At 39.0% G+C, this 22,024-nt stretch overlaps 1 protein-coding gene across 1 annotated transcript in view; it reads right to left on the reverse strand.

Moving 5' to 3' along the window:
- The window catches only part of tmem132e (transmembrane protein 132E), a 285,151-nt gene extending 263,853 nt beyond the window's left edge, over window positions 1–21,298 (reverse strand). The window contains exon 1 of the mRNA XM_053485508.1: window positions 21,040–21,298. Within this exon, the coding sequence (XP_053341483.1) occupies window positions 21,040–21,097 (58 nt within the window). The 5' untranslated portion in view covers window positions 21,098–21,298. The remainder of the gene's footprint in view (window positions 1–21,039) is intronic.
- Between the last annotated feature and the right edge of the window lie 726 nt (window positions 21,299–22,024).

Below are 22,024 nucleotides of genomic sequence, written 5' to 3' on the forward strand. Positions count from 1 at the left end.
AAATACAAGTGGGTCTGGAGAGTGTTGGTTTTCAAGTCACATGGAAACATATGTGGAGGCGGAAGGCATTAGAGAGCCTGCATTACTTATAGTCAGCATGAGTGAGCTAGTGCTGGGTGATGTACTGTATGAACCACTGTTGACACTATGTCAAAAGCGATAGAAATATTAGGCCACTTATGAATGTAACGCTCACCATACACAATACGTTCAAGTGGTCACTCAGACAACAAATGTACAAATGGACAGAATGAGGGCTGAACACCGTATCTGAACACCCGTCAGCGGCATCCATTCTACTGTACATCTGCATAGCAGACGGATTTTCTCTTGCACAGCAACCCTACATTTTCGTTTTTATGGTTCTATGCTCTAACAGATTTAGAATTAGTCCAGGTTAACCAACTACAGTACTGTGCAAAAGTCTTAGGCACCATATTATATGCCATATCAATGTTGTTATATATGTTTATCATGTCTGCATAATTCATAAAATCATTCAGTATTTCCATATATAACTTAAAAATTAATAAGAAAAAAAAAATTACAGGAGAATATATACATGGCTGTAAAGAAAAAAAAAAGTACAAGATAGTACTAAACCCTAATGCATGCTCCTTTCTATTTTTATTTGCACAGAAAGCTATTTTATTCTCCAGAAAGCTCAGTAAAACCTAACAGCTGTTTTACTTACGGTACTGTGCAAAAGTCTTGGGCACATACAAAAATATGGCATAAGCAAAAAATGCTTTTGAAAACATTTCTGCATAAGAAAAACTTCTATAAAGAGCAATAAAATAAATAGTCAATATTTGGAGTGAAAACTCATTGCCTAACATCAGGATTTTTAGACACAGGTTTGTGCAGTTTTATATATAAAAAAAACAGCTGTTAAGTTTTAGATTAGATTAAATTAAACTTTATTGTCACGGCACATGTAAGTACAAGGCAACGAAACAAACATAGCATCTAAACAGAAGTGCATTGTCACAGTGCAGAATAATTTTCATATATAAATCGTACTTAGTGAGGTAGATTAGCTACAATGGGTGCAAATGAGCAAATGATTACAGGTGGTACAGTAAGAAGGTATTGTATACCATGCTAAAGAATTTTGCATATGTCAACATTATATAGTGACTGAGCTTGCTGGAGAATATGAGTTCTTCTGGTAACTTTGTCCCACTCGCTCCTTTCTATTTTTATGTAAATCCCGTACATTAGTTTTTTTGTTTCCATCTAAAAACTGGTCTGTCTTGTACTTTATTTTTTTCTTTACAGCCACGCAAATATTCTCCTGTAATGTTATTTATTTATTAATTTGTAAATTATATATATGGAAATACCGAATGGTTTTATACATAATTATGCAGACATAATAAACATATATAACAAAATTGGTACAGCATATAATATGGTGCCTAAGACTTTTGCTCAGTACTGTATGTTGTCCGAATTTGGTTCCTATGCACCTGCTAGCTCTGCGCTATCATGTAACACCTATCAACTTCCATATACATGGCTGCCACACACATCATCACCATGATTGACGAGTGACAGAAAACCTTCCCTTCCACCCCTTCGTTTGGTCAGTTTTGGTCCCTTGGCTCCAGGCCTTGATTATTTAAATTTGTGATCGCCTAATAAGCGTGAACAACATAGAGTCACAACACAGCCATATTCAAGTTTCAAGTTTCAACAAGTTCTGCATCGTTATTCAGAAAGCAAAATAGCTATTAAACAAAATCATGACAGCATTTTTGGCAAACAGAACCAGATACCTGAAGGTTACATCATGTAAGATTATGAATTTGTTGCATGAAACTCCTCCTCCTACTGTGTCTCACTGCTGTGGTTATAAGTTAGGACACTTTGACAAATCCTCCTCATGATACTCTTTGTAAGGTTCAACCATCTTCGTATGAATTTATTCATCCTTTCATTCGTTTGATAAATTTGGGGGCAATCCTAGGGATCTTAGACAAGGCACACGGGAGCTTGGTGTGTCAACCCATGACAGGACACAAGCACAAAACACACTTTCACAGCACATCATACACTCCGGGTAATTTGGAAACGGTATGGACTTTGAGAGGAAACTGGAGTACCCAAAGGAAACTCACATGCAAACTCCATGAACAAACGAGACCTGAACTTCTAACTTTGTTACTGCTACCCACCATATTTTTTTTTTAATTACCGGACTTTATTCAACTCCTGAATCAGCTGTCCTCTGGATCTTTCTGGGAGCTGTCTGTTTTGTGTGTCTAAGTAAGCACACTGACTGTCTATCTTTTCCTTCTCTAAGAAGCTGTTGACAAAAATAGACAAACCTGACAAAAATAGACATGTGTTTTTGCTTTTTTTTTTCCAGTTTGTTACATTCCAGAAAGATCAGAAATGATAATCCTATGTGCCAATAACATCTTCTTTCAAGCTGGATGTGCTCTGACTGCTTCTGGGATCCTGTAAGCGGCATTTCATTATACTGGTCTCCAGATGGTGACTGAAATGGTCGTCTAGTTTTATCCACGAAAGTACAGCAGAGTTTCGTTCGATAACCAGAGCGCTCGAGAACCCAGTTTGTCAGACTGATAAACTTTAAAATGCTTGTAAACGTTTTTATGCAGCCCTGCTGTACTATCATGTGTACTCCTCATGAATTACAAAACTATATAAAAAGAAGAAGAAAATTTTGCATTTCATTTGGAAGTATTTTCTAATCAGGCTTAAATTTATTACGTTAACTATTTTTTTTTTTTTCTTTTCAAATCTTTTCACCAGAGGTGGGACAAAGTCACAAGTAAGTCTCAATTCATTTCCCTCAAGTCCCGAGTCAAGTCCCGAGTCAAGTCCCGAGTCAAGTCCTGAGTCAAGTCCCAAGTCAAAGGCCAACAAGTCTCAAGTCAAGTCCAAAGTCCTACGGTTTGACTTTCGAGTCTTTTCAAGTCTTTTTAGCAGAAAAATAAAATGTATACAGATTATGTTGTAAGATCTGTATTTATTAAACAAACCTTTTTTTTTATAAAAGAACATTGCTCAGATACATAAAAATACTAATGATAGTAAATTCTAGTAGCAATGTAAAATGGTAGCACATATTCTCAATGAAGTAGGCTACTTTATACAAACAATAACGTTGTTTTCTTCACATAATATTAAAGAACTTTGCTCTCTACCTTGTGTGATACACTCACGTAGGCTACCTCACACAAACAATCCAGCTTTCAAAATCCCGATCAGTATGAACCAGCAGGAGTTTGCAGATTATAGTGTTTGAAAGGTGACGTTGAGGAAATGTACAGTCTCATTGATATAAACATGCAGCTAGTAAATTACTTAGCTGATAAGGTAGTCTTGACATTCATTCAAACCTTACCTCAAGTGTCGAACAAAGTTGGAAGTTGTGGCATCTCCGTCTGTAATTTTCGACCTGCATGTTTTACATACTGCAATTAGTTTTTTTGTTGACCACCTCGTAATTTTTATAGCCAAACGAAACTACCTTCGGTATCATTTCGCGAACTGGCGCGTGCACGTTGGTGTCACGTTGGGCGCTGTCGAATCAAAAGAATCTACGGTACTTTGATTGGATGTCGTGCCGAATGCGTGCATGCTCTCTGTCACACACACGCGCACAGACACATAAACAGAGATAGAGCGGTCCGTGTTAACATACTTTTTATCTTTGGGCTTTTTATGGGAAGTAGCAAGTCTTTACAAGTCAATAGGCGCAAGTCCAAGTGAAAGTCCGAGTTATTCATGTTAAAGTCCAAGTCGAGTTGCAAGTCTTTTTATATTTTGTCAAGTCGAGTCTAAAGTCATCAAATTCATGAGTCGAGTCCAAGTCACATGACTCGAGTCCACACCTCTGCTTTTCACTTTGTACAGTTTCTTTCTTACCTAGTGTCCATCCATAGCCTGCATCCAGTTTAAGTTCTCAGGTACAGTCGTGGCTTCCTGGCTCGGTTAGTATTCAATCATCATAGCAAATCAAAGCTTCTGAAAATAAAATCTGACTAGAGGAAATTAACTTATGTTATGAAAATAGTTACACTTTAGCTCCTATATAGTTGTAGTTTATGTTCCAAAGGCTCCTAAAGACCTGTTATGAAGTCCATATTATTTTCCAGAATTATTTTCTTTTAATAATGATATAATATATTCATTTATCAATTGGTGTATGAATAAATATTTTACATTAAGATGTAGTCTCCTTATTATTTTTACAATTCTCTCACAATAAATGCATTTTAATTTGAATAGCACGAGATTTAGTTAAAACTGTTTGTTATAACTTGATGAATCTTCACAAAATAAAATTGGTGCTGCAAATCATGCACAATTCTAAACAAAAATAGAACTTTTATGTGTCTGCATCATATTTACAATATGCTACTACAGTTGCAAAGCATTTTACTGTATGTATCTTATTTATTCCATGATTAAACAAAAATGTTAGAGGGTCAAACAATTGTTCAAGTTGAATCCTACTTCAAATAGCCAGTAGAGATATACAGCACTGAGCAGTTTGTGGTCTGCATAAGCTATATGGAGAACTTGTTTGTCAAAAATATGTTATAGAAAGTTTTTCATTATTATTATTGTAAAGCATTTTATTCTAAGACAGACTTTAGATTGAACTGCCAGAGTGAATCACTGCTAAAAAATGTTGAATGTTGTATTACATTAATCTTCTGGATCTTTTAGTATAAAAAGGGAGCCAGTTTCAGTGTCTAATGTCTGCAGATCGCAAATATATCCTGCAAATGAGAAGCGTGATGTGCACAGCTGTTACCTTGTTTCCCATGAAAACACTAAGAAAAGGAGGAAAACTTTTCCTTCGCTCAAACATTTTTGGCCAGTTTGAGTTTTTTTTTTTTTTTTGCCGAACCTCCCAATGAGCTTCCGTGAAGGCTTTTAAGGTCACATATTATACTCCTTTTTTAAACAAGTAGGTGTAAGTATTAAAGGTCTCCATAATGTGTCTGTTCATTTTCCAGCTGAAATACGAATCAGATCCTCCATTCCGGCATGCTTGACCTTCTTTCTGTTTCATTGTTTTTTCTTTGTTTTAGTGTCAACACCCCTTTGAGTAAGTGCATTTTCCCAGCCAATCAGAATGCAGATACCTGAAAAGTCTACGTTCGGAAACTTCAAGCGTTTCCCACCCATTTTCCGGCTTTCCCTGAATGCATTTCTGACTGGTAAAACAGCTTTTTTGCTTGTTTAAGCCTACCCGAAACAAAAGATGGAATAATTACAGCACTGCAAAAAAAAAAAAAAAAGTCTTAAGTGCAAATATCTTGAATACAGTTACATTTATCTGCATTTCTTAAAACTAAACATAAGAATTTTAGGTGAATTTTTCTTTTATTCTATTGACAGAATAATTTTGCTAGTTTTTAGCAATTTGTTTCTTGACCATTCCAAGTTGCAAAATTCTCTTCCAATAGTCCAAGAACTTTTTACTTTCAATTGTAGTAAGGTTTAAGTAGAAGTAAGGTTTGACTAGAAATAAGCTCACTCACTCATCATCTATATCATATATAGTCGCGGGGGGACTGGAGCCTATCCCCGGAGACATAGGGCACGGGGAAGGGTACAGTACATCAGGACGGGGTGCAAATCCATCTCAGGGCACATACACTACAGGCAATCTGTAAATGCCAATTAACCTAATCTTTGGACTGTGGGAGGAAACTAAAATACCTGGAGGAAACCCTCCAAGCAGACAAACCTCTCACACCAAGGCCGGAATCAGTGGTTTACCCTAAAGGTGTAAGGCAACAGTGCTTACCACAACACCATTATTGTAAATTATAGCTCATATTTTTTACTTGTCTAAGATGTATAAGACTGACAGTTTTTACAGTGAGGGAGCACCGACTTTTCATTTATTTATTTATTTTTATTTTTTTGCCTGTCTACACACAAGAGACCTATTTAAATGTTTACAATTGACATGAAAAAAGTGAACTTTGCATAATATGTTCGCTTACAAAAAATCTGCAGGATGGAGGGAAAAACAGTCCATCTTACGGTCCACATCTCTTATAGTATAGATTTTGTATGCATCAGGCCAAAAATTTGTATTCATACAGAATTGTACACATAATGCACAGACATGTGGGTGGAACTTCAAACTGGACAACTTGCCTCTGAACATCGGTAGAAAAAGGAGCACTTTAAACAGCAAAAAATACATACATGTCAAACTCACCCTAAATGTTGGGAATGTTGAATAAAATTAGTTCTGTTGTTTTATTAGATAGTACGTACAGTACGCATTATGCATCTAGTCTCATATGCATTGAGTGCATTATGGATGCGAGTGCCAAGACTATTTAATGATTCCCATGATCATCTCGGCTGAACATGCTTCCTGTCAGGACCATCTTGTTGTACATGGATTACACTGCAAGACCTGAATGCATGATTGAAACATCACTAATCTTTTTATTGTTATTATTCACTGTCTGCTTGTAAGGTGGATCTTGCTTGAAATCTCCTTATGGTTGCTGTAAAAAAAAAAAAATGCCTTTGCCTAATGCAGTCCCATAACACACAAAGCCTTTATTGTAGCGGCGGTGAGTAAAACTGAGGAGAACTCAATCAATTTAGCCACATTTTCCACATCATTAAGTGCATCTGGGTGCGATGTGCCTTTTTAGAAGAGCCCGTTGACGAGCACTCGACTGAAGACATCACTTTTGATTATGTTTAGCTTCACGTCAAGTAACACGCCATGTTATGCGTTGAATCAGATGCAGGTCAACAGCCCAGCTGAACATGTATACAATGGATCAATGATACCTCTTGAACAGGAGGTCATCACGCAAGAAGCTGCCTTGCCCAGGAATTAAACGGACGTTTACAGACCCTAAACAATCTGGTGATGTCGAAATTAAAAATTTAGGCGAGAAGGATTAACGATCTGCCTGTTTAAGCAATCCAAGAGGTCAGAGGTCATGTATAAAGTGTGATGCAGAAGATCAGTCTTCTTCTTAATTATGTTACCGAATTGCCGCAGTACCTAACAATGATTAAAAAAAAAAAAAAAACTGAAAACATCAATACTGAAGGAATTTCCGTCCCCCATGAGGAAGCACCAAAAAACAACTACTGTACAGAACTACAGTAGTGTATAGTCCTTTGAAAACCGCCAAAAAATAATACAGTTGTAAGAAGAGGGCGCAGAAAGCATGCACCAGACAGAGAGCAACAGAGAACAAGCATGACAGAGAGAGCACATTTGCCCACATTTGGAAAAATAGAGTGATTTGGGTGGCAGGTTCGAGGGAAATATTTTCCAGATAAAGACTATGTGTGATTTACTGTGGTTGCGTCTTGTAGGCATGTGGCACCACAGCACCGACTGCCCGAGTTTGATTTCCCAGGAGTGCGGGTGCTTATTTCAGAGACGTGGCCCACCTCATCCCTCACCCTGGCAACATGCTTGTCTCGGGTTAATCCGTTTCTGCTGGAGGAGGTGTCACAATCTCGGTGCTGCCGCATCTTTACTCAACAATAAAAATGGCTCGTGATGCCGCAGCCTGTCCTTCCATGGTAAAACATGAAAAAACTTTTTTTTTTTCCGCTTAAGTGCTTCATCTTCCATTGTCCTATTAAAAGGCGAGGCCAACGATTGGCTGGTTACGTCTGTGATCTCCCAAGCTCTTTAACACAATGCTGCCAAGATACTTTAACGTGCTCTCTGAAATGCAATTTAAAGTCAATGGGCCGTATCTATATACAGTACACGTCATTGAAGGCACATACACTAACAAACCTGGAGATGCTGAGTTTTCGATTCTGATTGGTTACAAGGTTTTGGTTCGTTCTCTGAAACTGTTTGACTGATGGTTCTGCAGCACGACTTTATAATACAGTCAACATAATGCCTGAGATATTGGTCTTGCCTAATTATGTTTTTTTTGGATTATATTATATTATATATTATATAATATTTTTTACTGACTACACTGAATGTGTAAGTTTAGGGCTGACTTTGTGCCAGCTTTTGCTGACATGTGCGTCAATGTGTCAGAGGTGCATTCACAAGTTGTACTGTCTGCTGACAGATCTCCCTGCTTCTTAACAAGCTTCCCTTTTTTTGGCAGGTTTCTATGGCGCTGTGAAAAGCAATGACGAGCACACGGAAAACTCATATGTCCTAGTATTCACAAACAGGACTTGGATAAACAAATTTCCATACAGAGACTTGGCTTTTTGACTGTGAACATCTGGCGAGCTCATGAAGTGAGGACAAATTTCTCAAAAGCCAAATGATGTACTCTCGCTCTTACTAAGTTAAAAGACAGCTAGGGTGATTGGGTTATCACATTCTCCTGAGTAGAGTTTTGCCATTGCTCGCTCTGATCGATAATCATCACCCTTAATATGTACGACGTACGGTAAGTCATCTTCTGCTCGGTTTAGATGACTTTAGAGACTCCAGTGTGAACCTTCTTCATATGTTTGGGCGGTAGAGCTGCAAAGAGAAGATGCAAAGCCTTGTGCTTCACGTTTGTTGACAGTCAATATTGATTTCCAGGTAATTCTTCACGCACAAAGAAGATCATGCCTAATTTATGAGACAGTAAATCCCTGCACTTCGTCATTACACTGTGAATGAGGTCACATCACACACAATTCTGTTCTAACAAGAAACTGGCTCGCTTGGAAGAATTTAAAGCTTACTCATGAGTGGAAACAATTTCAATTGTTCTAATTCAAAATCATTGAAACGTGAAAAAAACAACGCAAATGCCAGTCTGCGGGCTAACAGCAATTTTAAACAAGGTTGAAATTTAACTTGACTCCATCTGGCCATGAATTAAAAGACTTACAGAGAGGCAAGAGTCTTGATCAGTGATAGGTGGTGTAGTGGCTTAGTGGTTAGAAGTGACACCTCACTTCAGGGTCGAGAGTTTGCATCTCACTCTCTCTCTCTGGCCTGGAAGTTTGCATGTTCTTCCTCTGCTTAGTGGGTTTCCTCCAGGCACGCTGGTTTCCTCCCTCAACAACAGGTGTTCACTTCACCAGAAAAGGGAATGAAAGTTTTCCTATAAGTCATTGCGTCTCGCTGGAGCGTAAAAAAAATGGTGCTTAAAAAAAGATTTATGTTTTTTTTTTTTTTTTGATTTCTTGTCCATTATCATTATTATCGAGGACGACATCATATTAAAAGGAATCCTTAGCATTGTATGGGCTAATAATCTGTAAAAAAATATATACATCCGTACATCCGTATTCGATTATTATAATTAATCAATAATGTATAAGTTATACATGTTTCAATAGTATATGTTTTATAACGGTACCAGTTTTTGTTCCAAAAAATATTCAATATTTAATGTTCGTAGAGTGAAATTTCCTCAACAGCAACGGCAGGTATCCTTAACATAGGTGCTAATGTTACCATGGTAACGCACGGAGGAAGTGACGCCTGCGCTGGTGACTTTGCAGGGTGTTCCGAATGGTGAGTTATGTCGGGGGAAGTTCACTTCACTGATATTCTCTGCAAACGGAGCATGGAGTAGGGAGCACCCTGTGAAGTACACTTCGGGATGGAACGCAGCCAGGTTGCCACCCAATCCAAGGGGGTACCCTGACCCAAACTCCAAACTTCCTGTGACCTTACCCGGGATAAGTGGTAAAGATATTAGACTATTAGAATGGATGGGTTTGGTCAGAAGCAAAAAGCCTCGAGAGACTTAAACACCAGCAGACAAATTAGAAAGACCATTTAGCCTAATATCATGACTTCAGACTGTGGAAGGAAAACCCACCAGGCACAAGAAGAACATGCAAATTCTATGCACACAAACCTGAGGCAGGACTTGAACCCTCAACCCAAAAATGGTGCGAGGTGGTCATAGTGATAACCGTTATGCTACTGATCTGGAATCTGCATGGCCGGCAAATGGAACAAATGTTTTCTTTACTTAGAAAATACTTCTACCCAACTACTCTTTCTGTCGTATGAGGTTACATCCTCATCCAGTCAGACTGTGTCTGTACTGGTCTGGCACTCAGTAGCTCCGAGCAGTGTACTATTCATCACTAGCATGAGCTGGAGGATTTTTCAAAAGCAGCCAGGCAACAGTCGGGAAGCCCGACAGACAAGACTAATGAGTCATGTCGACTGCTTAGGCTGCAGCGGTCCATTCTGCTGTGCTGGCCACCATAACTGCCACAGGGGCTGTTTCATCCTGGGGATATCAACCAAGCGGGCCCAAATGTGACTTTATTTCACACTCAACCTGAATTCTGCTTAGCAGAGGCACCTCATTTATATGGCAGGATAACTCTGAACTGGTGATGAACTTTTCTACAGTGCACATGAAATGGAATGATGGGAATGTATGAATCCCATTAGCTACAGAACTCCAGGACAAGGCAATTACACGTCCAGGCTATTTGTTGTTTTTTTGACGGCTACTATCTTCAGAAAAATAATAAACATTATACTTCACTGTGTTTACAGTATATGCACTACAATGCCTGTTACTTAAGCACATGCTCTTTATTCCTGCAGGCATTACACATATCAGGTTAACTACTGTAGTCTGTGTTAGTGCATTTAACTACCTCACTATTCCTGTCCATGTGCTTGTCCTAGTCAGTTGGATTTCTGGGCAACGATAACATGGGCCTTAGCACAGGGCTTAGCATAAGCATGCTAGGCACAGTGCTTGGCCTAGCATGCTTATGCATTATAATTTGTTTCAAAGATCTATTTTCAATCATACAGCAGTTAGTTCAGACCGAGTAATATGATTGGACGAGAGGCTTACAGCACTGCGAGGTTTAACCATGTGTTTCACTCTGCAGGTGTTCTACAGTCATAAAAAAAAACACATTCAAACCCAGTCACAGCTTTCAGGCACTTTTAGCAAATAAACATGTATATTAAACAAAACTTGGTCTACTTAATAACTATTTCTAAGTCATTCTAATCTGAATTGCCTCCATGTTAATTTATTTACTCTTAAGCTGAGCTACAAAGCTAACTGGCTTTTAACACAAGGCTAAATCCCCAATTTCTTTTTAAATCCTAATCAAGGGCACTACTTGGTGTGTTAAACATGTGATGGTATACTCTAGTGTACTTTTTTTCTATTTAATGCTATTTGAGATTTGACCCCAGGACCTGGAAGGTATTAATACATTGTAAAACAAGATATCTAAATATATAAAGAGAAACTTATGAGATTTATAGGATTGTCCATCACCTCTATGGTTTGTTCATTTAACCTTTTGGCTACATAGTACCAATGAGAATGTAAAATACGTTCCCCTGTTAATTACACTAATTGTGTGGCTCCGCCAGCCGTGGTTAGTCAGTAGCACGAGCCGTGTAAGGATACGTGTTGGCAGAGCGAAATATCTGGTTGATAAATAAACAAAAAAATAAACAAACAAACAAACAATTTACACTCACCTGAAGGATTATTAGGAACACCTGTTCAATTTCTCGTTAATGCAATTATCTAATCAACCAATCACATGGCAGTTGCTTCAATGCATTTAGGGGTGTGGTCCTGGTCAAGACAATCTCCTGAACTCCAAACTGAATGTCAGAATGGGAAAGAAAGGTGTTTTAAGCTATTTTGAGCGTGACATGGTTGTTGGTGCCAGACAGGCCGGTCTGAGTATTTCACAATCTGCTCAGTTACTGGGATTTTCACGCACAACCATTTCTAGGGTTTACAAAGAATGGTGTGAAAAGAGAAAAACATCCAGTATGTGGCAGTCCTGTGGGCGAAATGCCTTGTTGATGCTAGAGGTCAGAGGAGAATAGGCCGACTGATTCAAGCTGATAGAAGAGCAACTTTGGCTGAAATAACCACTCGTTACAACCGAGGTATGCAGCAAAGCATTTGTGAAGCCACAACACGCACAACCTTGAGGCGGATGGGCCACAACAGCAGAAGACCCCACCGGGTACCACTCATCTCCACTACAAATAGGAAAAAGAGGCTACAATTTGCACGAGCTCACCAAAATTGGACAGTTGAAGACTGGAAAAATGTTGCCTGGTCTGATGAGTCTCGATTTCTGTTCCTTACACGACACGTATCCTTAAACGACCTCAAATGGTAGAGTCAGAATTTGGCGTAAACAGAATGAGAACATGGATCCATCATGCCTTGTTACCACTGTGCATGCTGGTGGTGGTGGTGTAATGGTGTGGGGGATGTTTTCTTGACACACTTTAGGCCCCTTAGTGCCAACTGGGCATCGTTTAAATGCCACAGGCTACCTGAGCATTGTTTCTGACCATGTCCATCCCTTTACAGTATGACCACCATGTACCCATCCTCTGATGGCTACTTCCAGCAGGATAATGCACCATGTCACAAAGCTCGAATCATTTCAAATTGGGTTCAGTGTAAAATGGCCCCCACAGTCACCAGATCTCAACCCAACAGAGCATCTTTGGGATGTGGTGGAACGGGAGCTTCGTGCCCTGGATGTGCATCCCACAAATCTCCATCAACTGCTAGATGCTATCCTATCACTATGGGCCAACATTTCTAAAGAATGCTTTCAGCACCTTGTTGAATCAATGCCACGTAGAATTAAGGCAGATCTGAAGGCGAAAGGGGGTCAAACACCGTATTAGTATGGTGTTCCTAATAATCCCTTAGGTGAGTGTATAATCTGTTGATAACAAATTATGTTTGTGGAACTGTTGTGAAAAAGGGATGATGCCTTTGGCACTCAGGCTGCACTATCAGTACACCATCGGAAAACTACTGCAGAGCCGTGCTGATATCCAGCACATCAGAACTCCCTCTCCTGAGATATTGCTTAAATATTTAATCATCCTGCACAGGAAGCAGGGCATTTCCAGTATGTCAGTTGTAAGTACACTTAGTACAATAGTCTAACGATATTATCAGCTTTTGGAAACTTGGCTGTATCTTCTAAGCAATTCGGCAGTAATAAGCAGTAATAAGAAAAAGAAAACAATTTGAGCAGAAGAATGGAAATAAAATAAATAACTTTTCTAATTACAGCCAACATTAACAGTACCTGTAACCAGTTAGTTTTGACGCATGAATGTCTGACTGTTTAATCTTTTTTGGGTCAATATATATGTAAATTTTTTTATTCATTTTTATTTTTTTATTTAAAAAAAATCAGTTATTTTCACCATTTTTGCCTGAATTTTTGCCTGAAGTGTTTCTGATAATACACTTAATAAACTGATCTTTAAAGATACACTTGCCTAATGTTTGCCAAGTCACCCATACTGTACATCAATAGATTTTATCGATGAATGCAATTGAACATGATTCTAGTATATTCCTGACATGCAGTATACTGTATGTCTTTTGGCTCACTTCCCAATGAATTAACTCATTCATTAATTAATTAAGAGAAAGCCTGCTCTTTGTGCATAGTTTCGAGTGATTATTCATACAAGAGTACTCCTACACAAAATGCATGATGTATCACTATAAACTCTGATATTCACCACTTGATATTGTGCCAACTTCATAGCATGCACAAAAAATATATAATAATGTTTTATTTGCAATTAACAGATTTGTAATTTGTTCAACGGTGCACATAAATCATTAGGGCAGGACGAATGGTAAGAAAGTGCGATGCTTTCTTGTAGCACTGCATAAGAATGCTGGAAGGACACAAAAACCACTGTGTACAGATCACACTGTAGTGTTCACAGACCAATCTCTCACACTGAAAGAGAAATATTCACTGGCTACATCATGCAGAACGAATCAGCGACCTTGACACATAGACAGAAAAAAAAAAACCTTATCTACACCATATACCTCTGTGCATTCTAGCAACAGCTACTAGTATTGTAAACAAAGTGTTGCTTTTTATTATTGTGCTTATTTTGTTATAGTGTTACAAATTTCCTTAAAGCACAGAGAGTGGATTAAAGTTAAAACAGGATAATGATATTTCAACTCCATAAGGGAAAACAGATTTTTTTTTTCCTTCCCCACACTTAATCCATTTGTGTTCCCATTTCAGCAAATTCTCAGCGCTCTTTAATTACTAGCCTCAAAGAAATTTTGCAGACGAAAGAAAAAAAATCTCTCATCTGTATCGTTTTCCTGCAGCTAAAGACGGCTTTCTTATTAATAAGCCTTTATTTTATCAAGACGATAATCTTATGACGCTGAAGGGTGCGCAGCTAAAGAAGTACAAATAAGAGCGGGAACTACGGTTTAAAGCCGGCTGAGTCAGGCATTTAATATTTATCGTAGCTCCAGTCAGCCATTCTGGGAAAAAAAATTAATAATAAGAGAAATCAGGACATAATATGCATGATGTCTTTAATCCATAGACATCAGCAGGATGTGCCTTTTTCCCAGGATTGATACATCCGGGCCGACAGGCCGGTCTGAGTATTTCACAATCTGCTCAGTTACTGGGATTTTCACGCACAACCATTTCTAGGGTTTACAAAGAATGGTGTGAAAAGAGAAAAACATCCAGTACGCGGCAGTCCTGTGGGCAAAAATGCCTTGTTGATCCAGAGGTCAGAGGAGAATGGGCCGACTGATTCAAGCTGATAGAAGAGCAACTTTGACTGAAATAACCACTCGTTACAACCGAGGTATGCAGAAAAGCATTTGTGAAGCCACAACACGCACAACCTTGAGGCGGGATGGGCCACAACAGCAGAAGACCCCACCGGGTACCATTCATCTCCACTACAAATAGGAAAAAGAGGCTACAATTTGCACGAGCTCACCAAAATTGGACAGTTGAAGACTGGAAAAATGTTGCCTGGTCTGATGAGTCTCGATTTCTGTTCCTTACACGACACGTATCCTTAAACGACCTCAAATGGTAGAGTCAGAATTTGGCGTAAACAGAATGAGAACATGGATCCATCATGCCTTGTTACCACTGTGCATGCTGGTGGTGTAATAATAAGAGAAATCAGGACATAATATGCATGATGTCTTTAATCCATAGACATCAGCAGGATGTGCCTTTTTCCCAGGATTGATGGCTAGACGTACGGGACAGGCGACTTACCTATTTATAGGGGCGAGATACCCTATTTATAGTGTCTTGTATGACATGAGAAGAACCTAAAACCTTTTACTGATGTTCAGTTAATGCCATCAGGCCCATAGAAAATACAGTAAGACATCCGTCCTAAATACAACTGAGGAATGTAAGATTAAAAAGCCTGACTTGCAAATGGCAACGTGTGATTCATGTACCAAGATTGTTGTGCGACCTGGACACTCTTTGTGACCTAAAAAAAAAAGGAATAAGAGAGGCAAATGCCAATAGAAAAGAATGTAAAATATAAAAACTACAATATGTAGTATTTTTGTTACAATTAAAGAAAGTATGAAAAGGAAATATATAAAGATGTATTTTAAATAACTGTATAAATAAACTGTACTGCAAATTAAATAAAAGTAAGGAATGTTAATATAATAAAGGCTGTCACTGATTACTACCAAGGGGAGTGAACTTTGTATAAGAATGAGACAAACCCGAGACTTGCATTGAGCGTCAGCAAACTTCATATATAATGTACGAAAATACACCTAATCGCTCCATAGTTACGGTAAAAACCAAACGTCCAGATAAAGAAAGGCGTGCAGATAAATAAAACGGCATATAACTTTTTGACACAGCAGTCAATCTAATCAAATAACCAAAATAAAAACAAAAACAAAATCTGGGAGTAAGATTCCTGCTAACTACACTGACTCACCAATCATAAATACAACTACAGTATTAGCTCCCGCTTCTAACTAGTTTTTCTAATCAAACTCTTACCCTATGTGTTGCTTGCTCGTGCTAACTCTCGGGTGTACTAACCTTGACTAGACACTGTGATTTAAGTCCAACAACTCGTACAGGGCCGAGGAAATAGTAACCAACATGTACTGTAGCATAGTCGGATAAAAACAACACGCAAAGAGAACAGAGCGTAGGTGTGAGCTAACGGCAGATAACCGCCACAGCGTTCGAAAACAGGAAGTATGACTCGGCAAAAAACAAAATGTGAATGAAAGAAAGAAGCTTCTTATACTAGAGTTCCTATACTAGGCTAGGGACGTCTCATTGGTTCACGCAGGAATCGCCATCGCGCTGGAAATAAAGACTGACAGGGATGGTGTCCGATCCCGGGACCTGAAAGACATAGGAACCAAGAACACAAAAAGAGACATCCCCAAAATACTACGGGACGTAACTAGCGGGATTTTAAAACATTTGTAAAATTTGCTAAATTGCCTTCAACCGCAAACCAGCGCCATCATGTACAATGCGCCAGCTAGTGGCTGAAAGTGCCACTGCTTCATTACTCCACTAGCTCTAACTTGGCAACCACAGTTTGGAGCTTCTGCAAATATAACAGGAAAAATTCCTTTTTTTCCCCCCACAATCTTAATGATCGTGATTAAAGGGCTCTTTAGTTATGAAATGTCGAAGAGATGCAAATACCACTGGCATGTCTTATTATTTACTGGTAAACCACAGCTAAGTCAAGTTCAGCAAGGGTTTCCTTTCTAAATGTGGGGCTAATTAACCCAACATGAGGAACCGCTTTTCCTCTGGGTTATGCAGCGTTTTCTTATAACTTGAAGAAAAACCACAGTAAGAGAATATCGTAAATAAACAGAGAAGTGGCGCATGCCGTAATAAATAATCATCAGTGTTGTTGTTTTTGCTCTAGTATTTCCCCTGCATCAGCCCTGAATTTTCTCCTCTCTCATAAAGTCAACAAGATAAAAAAAAACGTCCTCTTATTCGAACAAGAAACCACAAAGCACAAAGACATCAATCTGTCATGAAGACTTTTCCTGCCATTGGAAACTCCTTTTAAACAGAACATACACCATATTAACAATTACACAAACATGTTCCATCTGTCTATGTGGACCGTCCACCATACGACTCCCTGTGAGAGGTTTTGCATCTTGTATTACAATGGTGTCAAGTTTGACTGTCAAAACTGCTGTTATAAAAGAATCATCGATGCCTTCTGATGAATCAGAATTCACCACAAAACATCTAGTGCAATTAGGAGTACTCGTGTGTCTAATTATCCAAACAGGACACTGATAAACCTAAAATATCAGCTACATCAAAATAATCAGTGTTGTACTCTGTAATAACACGCTCGTAAGGAGCGGACGACCCGACGGGTCCTGTTATCTGGCCACCGGAGTGCCGTCGCTGCTAAATACCGACCGTGTTTGTTGGCTTGCATGCTGATGAATAAATCACGAGAACACAACAAAGCTATTCCTCTCCAGATGATCTGCTTTTGGAAAGTGGGGGGAAGGAAAAAAAAAAGGCGAAAGGAGTCTGACGCAGGTGCTGCGGCATGCGGGTTTATAAAGAAAGAGGAAGCGTGCCTGAAGTGTGTACTGTATATGCCAGGCTTGTTGTCGTTGTACTGTACTTGTGTACATTGATCTTATTTTGTGTCTGTTGTCATAAAAAAGCGTAGGAGACGGACATGTCCTGGATGGATTTGTTGTCTCTCGGAATTAGCATCGTTGCATTTGAAGGCTGTTACAAATCAGGTCGTGCGATTGAAACGGCGTGTTTGTCAAAGCTTGCATGAGTAACCGGTGCCTCACCTGAAATATGATGCAATAAAAAAGAAAGACGGAGCGAGTCGTTGCTGCCTGTGAAAACGGTTTCTTCTTACAAAACATAGATCTGTTTTTCAAACATGGTCAAGGACATGTTTTACATATTTTCTTTACACAGCTTGTGGATACATTAAAAACATTTATGGAAGCAAATATTTCTTACTGTATGCATAAAATTGCTCATAACTTTAATCCTAGCTTTAACCCTGAGTGTAAAAATTAAAACATAGTGCAAAGAGGATACAGGTCTAATTTAATGTACTTTAAATAAGCAAGAATGCTACATTACCCCAGTTGTTTTATATATTTAATATTTGTTTAGGTTTCCTTTAAACTATTGCACTTATTTTTCAGATTTGCATTTTGTTAACATTTCTGCTGCTTTTGAAAGCTATAGTATGAAACATGAAAGAGAACTACGGTATTGAATTCTAGACAATGGTTCAAAGCTGTATCATTACGAGTTAGGATGACACGGCATGTTTTATTAAGTTAGCGCTTTGATTGTGATGAAGCATGTCAAAGGGTTTACCAGGTTAGAAACATTTGCTTGCTAATCAGGACGTCAACGTTTCATAACGGAAACGGGATTTAATTACACTGACGGTGTTTCTGTGTTGATCTGCATGCGGAAAACATCCCTTCGTGACAGCTACAGTAAGTTCAGAAAGGCGTCTCTTAAGACAAGATTTTCAACCTTCCTTTTTGTACTTAGTAAAAGGTGAACTAGCAAATACATCCATATCCCTGTTAAATGTTTCTCCGGCTAAAACCAGAGAAATAAATTAATGAATAAAGTTTGAACACAGGTTTGGCCCATACTGTACTGAAGATTTTTAAAGAATGAAATAACACATATGGCATTAGTTAATCAAGTAATCATAACAACAACAGCAACAGAAAAAAATATATTTTTGGTCAGCTGTTCTGGAAGAACTTTATTGTCATGTGCATTTGCAAAAGCCATCAAACACCATATTAAAACTGGCTCTCATGAAGACCAGAGTGGAGGTTCATTTAGAGTTACCAGCCTCAGAAATCACCAATTAACAAACAGCACCTTGGATTAGAGATGTTATAAAGGATTTACAGAGCATAACACAGCGGACACATCTCAATATCAAATGTTCAAATGAGATTACTGTGTATTTTGGATGCTTTCAGCATTGTTTTATAATGTAGAAAGAAAGAAAAATCTGAAAAAGATGAGGTGTGTCCAAACTTTTGGATAAGATTTCAGCAAAAATTGGAGGTGACCATCTTTTGACACCTCGAATTTAAACAACAATAATTCTGCTGTGTTTCATCAGAACAACAAAGGGTTTTTTATTTATTTACTTTTTAACCCTGCCATTGCTATTGTCTTTAAAAAGCCTGTGCATCTGTAAGACGCCTAACACCTTTTCTAGGAAGTGTGATTTTCTCACTCAGTGAATGTCACACTTTGATCAAGTTACTGTGTAGCTGCGTCCTACAGGGAAAACGGACGTAAGCCTGATCGATTCCGGTTGTAATCAGATGCTCTTCATCAAAGTGTCTTGGATGTTCCCGTATTTCGGTCGGAATGTAATGTTTAAAAGGAAACATTACTTTTAATAGAGATGCATGCAAAAGTGAAATATAGGTCAGGTAAAAATAAATAAAAATAAATAATCCTGTAGCTCTATATAGCAGAAAATACCAAAGTACATTAAAATGTCAAAGTTCTGTTTTCCATACAGGTCACCACGCAGATCAAGTTAATATTTCAGGAAGAATTCTTGTAACAGAACTTCTAAGCGCATGCTTGCACAAGAATCATGTCTGTCATTTAGAGATTCTGGTTCGATGTGTAAAAACCACACCACCAGTCCTCCTCAACATCAAGAAGCACTGCCATGGTTTTGGATGGTTACAGAATGAAAGATGATGTGGCAAAATGTCATGAACATTTTAATCCTGGTCTTGCAAACTTGCGTAGATAACAGAATGACTGGTTCATCAGGTGAAACACAGGGCCTGAATCCTAATCCTTTCCCTTCTCTAACACACTCACCTCAGAGAGCATTTATTCCAGGACTAAAGAGTGTGTAGGCAGGACTTCTTTCTAAAGTCTTACTAAAATACAGTGAAAAGTAGAGATGGGAACCACAAGGGACCACTTGATACGATGTTATCACGATACTGAGGTGCCAATTCAATCTGCTTTGCGATTTTAAAAATATTTATATATAGAGAGAGAGAGTTACAATTCTAAACAAACTTAGAAAATAATTCACTTCTACCACACGGGATGCTTTGCTGCCTGTCAATCTGTGATTGTAGTTTAGAGTGCGCCACCTGTCTGTTATTAGAGGAACTGCAAAATTTCACCACCTCAAATGTAAACGTACAGTATATAAATTAGTGTATATATATATATATATATACACAGGATACAGGTATCGCCACACAAAAGAGATCTAAAATTGTAACAAAATCGGGAAAAAATGCAATATCAAATCTGAATATTTCTAAAATCGTGACAGAACCGCAGTTTAAATTGAATAGGCACTTGGGTATTGTCATAATATTGCATAGGTAGATGACTGGTGAGTCCCATCCCTAATAAATAAAGGTGTTAACGTTGAAGGGGCTTAAACGCATACGTAGGCTGCTTCAGTGTTCAAGAGCGATCCAGTCGAATGACATGTGTTCTACAAGCTATTTGTAACTTAAGAGTGAAAACACTCTCTGCTCAGGGTGCTATTTGAGAAACACTGTGATATATGGGACAACTTGATGTTGTGATATTAATAAGTGACTTGCACACCTGATGGCCTTCGATGGGCCAAAAAGAAAAAAAGGTTCTTGATTAAGAATCAGAAAGTATACACATCATCATCATTACAATGCATGCATCATTATTAACCATACTCTCACTGTCTCTTGTGAGATGAGATGTATTAAACCGTATGAAAATGCACTGCAATTAAGACCATACAGACGTGTTGTCTGTCGTGTTTCTAAAGCTTTCTGTTAACTACACTGTATTGCATGTAAAGGAGCCTATGCACACTTGTGCTCCCACCTTGTGGAGAGTTGCTGTGCCCTGCATATCACCCTGATTTTTTTTTTTTGCACTTTTACTGATGACATGAAAACAGGGTAAAAATATTATTATTTTTAAATATATATATGCTATGCACCTACCTCTGTTCTGCAATCACAGCTTGAGATGCTCTTGTGCGTTTGTGTGTGTGGAATTACCAATCAGGACTTGGTATGAAGCAAAATCCCAACAACAAAAAGGGGGTGTAAGAAATGATGCACATTGAATAATCTATCCGCATATACATTGCTGTAGGTCGTTATACTTACTGTGTATGTAATGTACAGCTGTATGACAGGCACATAGCGACGTACAAGCGAAAAGTACGGTGTTACCTACCATCAGAAACAACCGCGCACAGCAGCAGAGCTCCCAAGCAGACCCGTGCAAATGACATCGTAGTTGTCCTGTAGTATAAATCCCCTTCGCGATAAAACGGAACGCTGCTCGTCTTCTTCGAAATATTCCGGTTGCGCGACTCGGTTACAGTCCCGGAGCCGAGCCTGTGCGAGGAACTGCAAAAACTTGACCGGAGGCTTTCGCGTCCATTCCGGAATGCCGAGCAGTGACCACGGAGATCTTCCCGCGGCGACGTGCCACACACTCAAGCACACACACACACACACACACACCCTCTATCTCTCACACACACAAACAGAAAAGTTAACAGGTATCCGGCTCGTGGTGCCGCGCGCGCGCTCCGCTTCGCAGCGCGCTCCTCTCCTCGAGAGCTCGAATGCTCACGCGCCGCGCACCACGCGCCGTCTCCGTGCCCGCGCGCGCGGCTATGCTGCGGTGGTGGCACGAGCGCGGGCAGATATGACACCGCGAGCGAGCAGGGCAGCCTGACGTTTCTGCCCCCCTGAGGCACCCCTGATGAGGGACAAATAATTAGCCAAGGTTATCTAGTCCGGGTCAAGCCCGTAGCCGAACAAAATAACGGCACATTGTACCATAAGGGAACAATTCTTTTTTTTTTATTATTATTATAATTATTTTAATTTTTATTTGAGGTGTTATATTATATCAGAAATGAACGATATAAAGTCGACGTGGTTCGTTTTTCTGTCTCCACAAGTCCGTGTAGAGGAAAGTTCTCCAAAGAGATTCCGTTAAAATTCCGTTAAATCCAGTAGAAAACAACAAACAAAAAAAACTGATAAAATAACGGAACACCCAGAGTTCCCACGGTAAACACCGCCGTTAGACAGCCCACGACGTGTTACCGAGTATTACGAGTCCACCTTTAAAACGTGTATTCCTGCTGTTAAAAACACTTGTCAAACGAATGAAAAGTCTTGACGTCGGATTTTCCGTCGCTGCT

This window comes from Clarias gariepinus, chromosome 24 (genome assembly GCF_024256425.1).
Source record: "Clarias gariepinus isolate MV-2021 ecotype Netherlands chromosome 24, CGAR_prim_01v2, whole genome shotgun sequence".
Lineage (NCBI taxonomy): Eukaryota > Metazoa > Chordata > Actinopteri > Siluriformes > Clariidae > Clarias > Clarias gariepinus.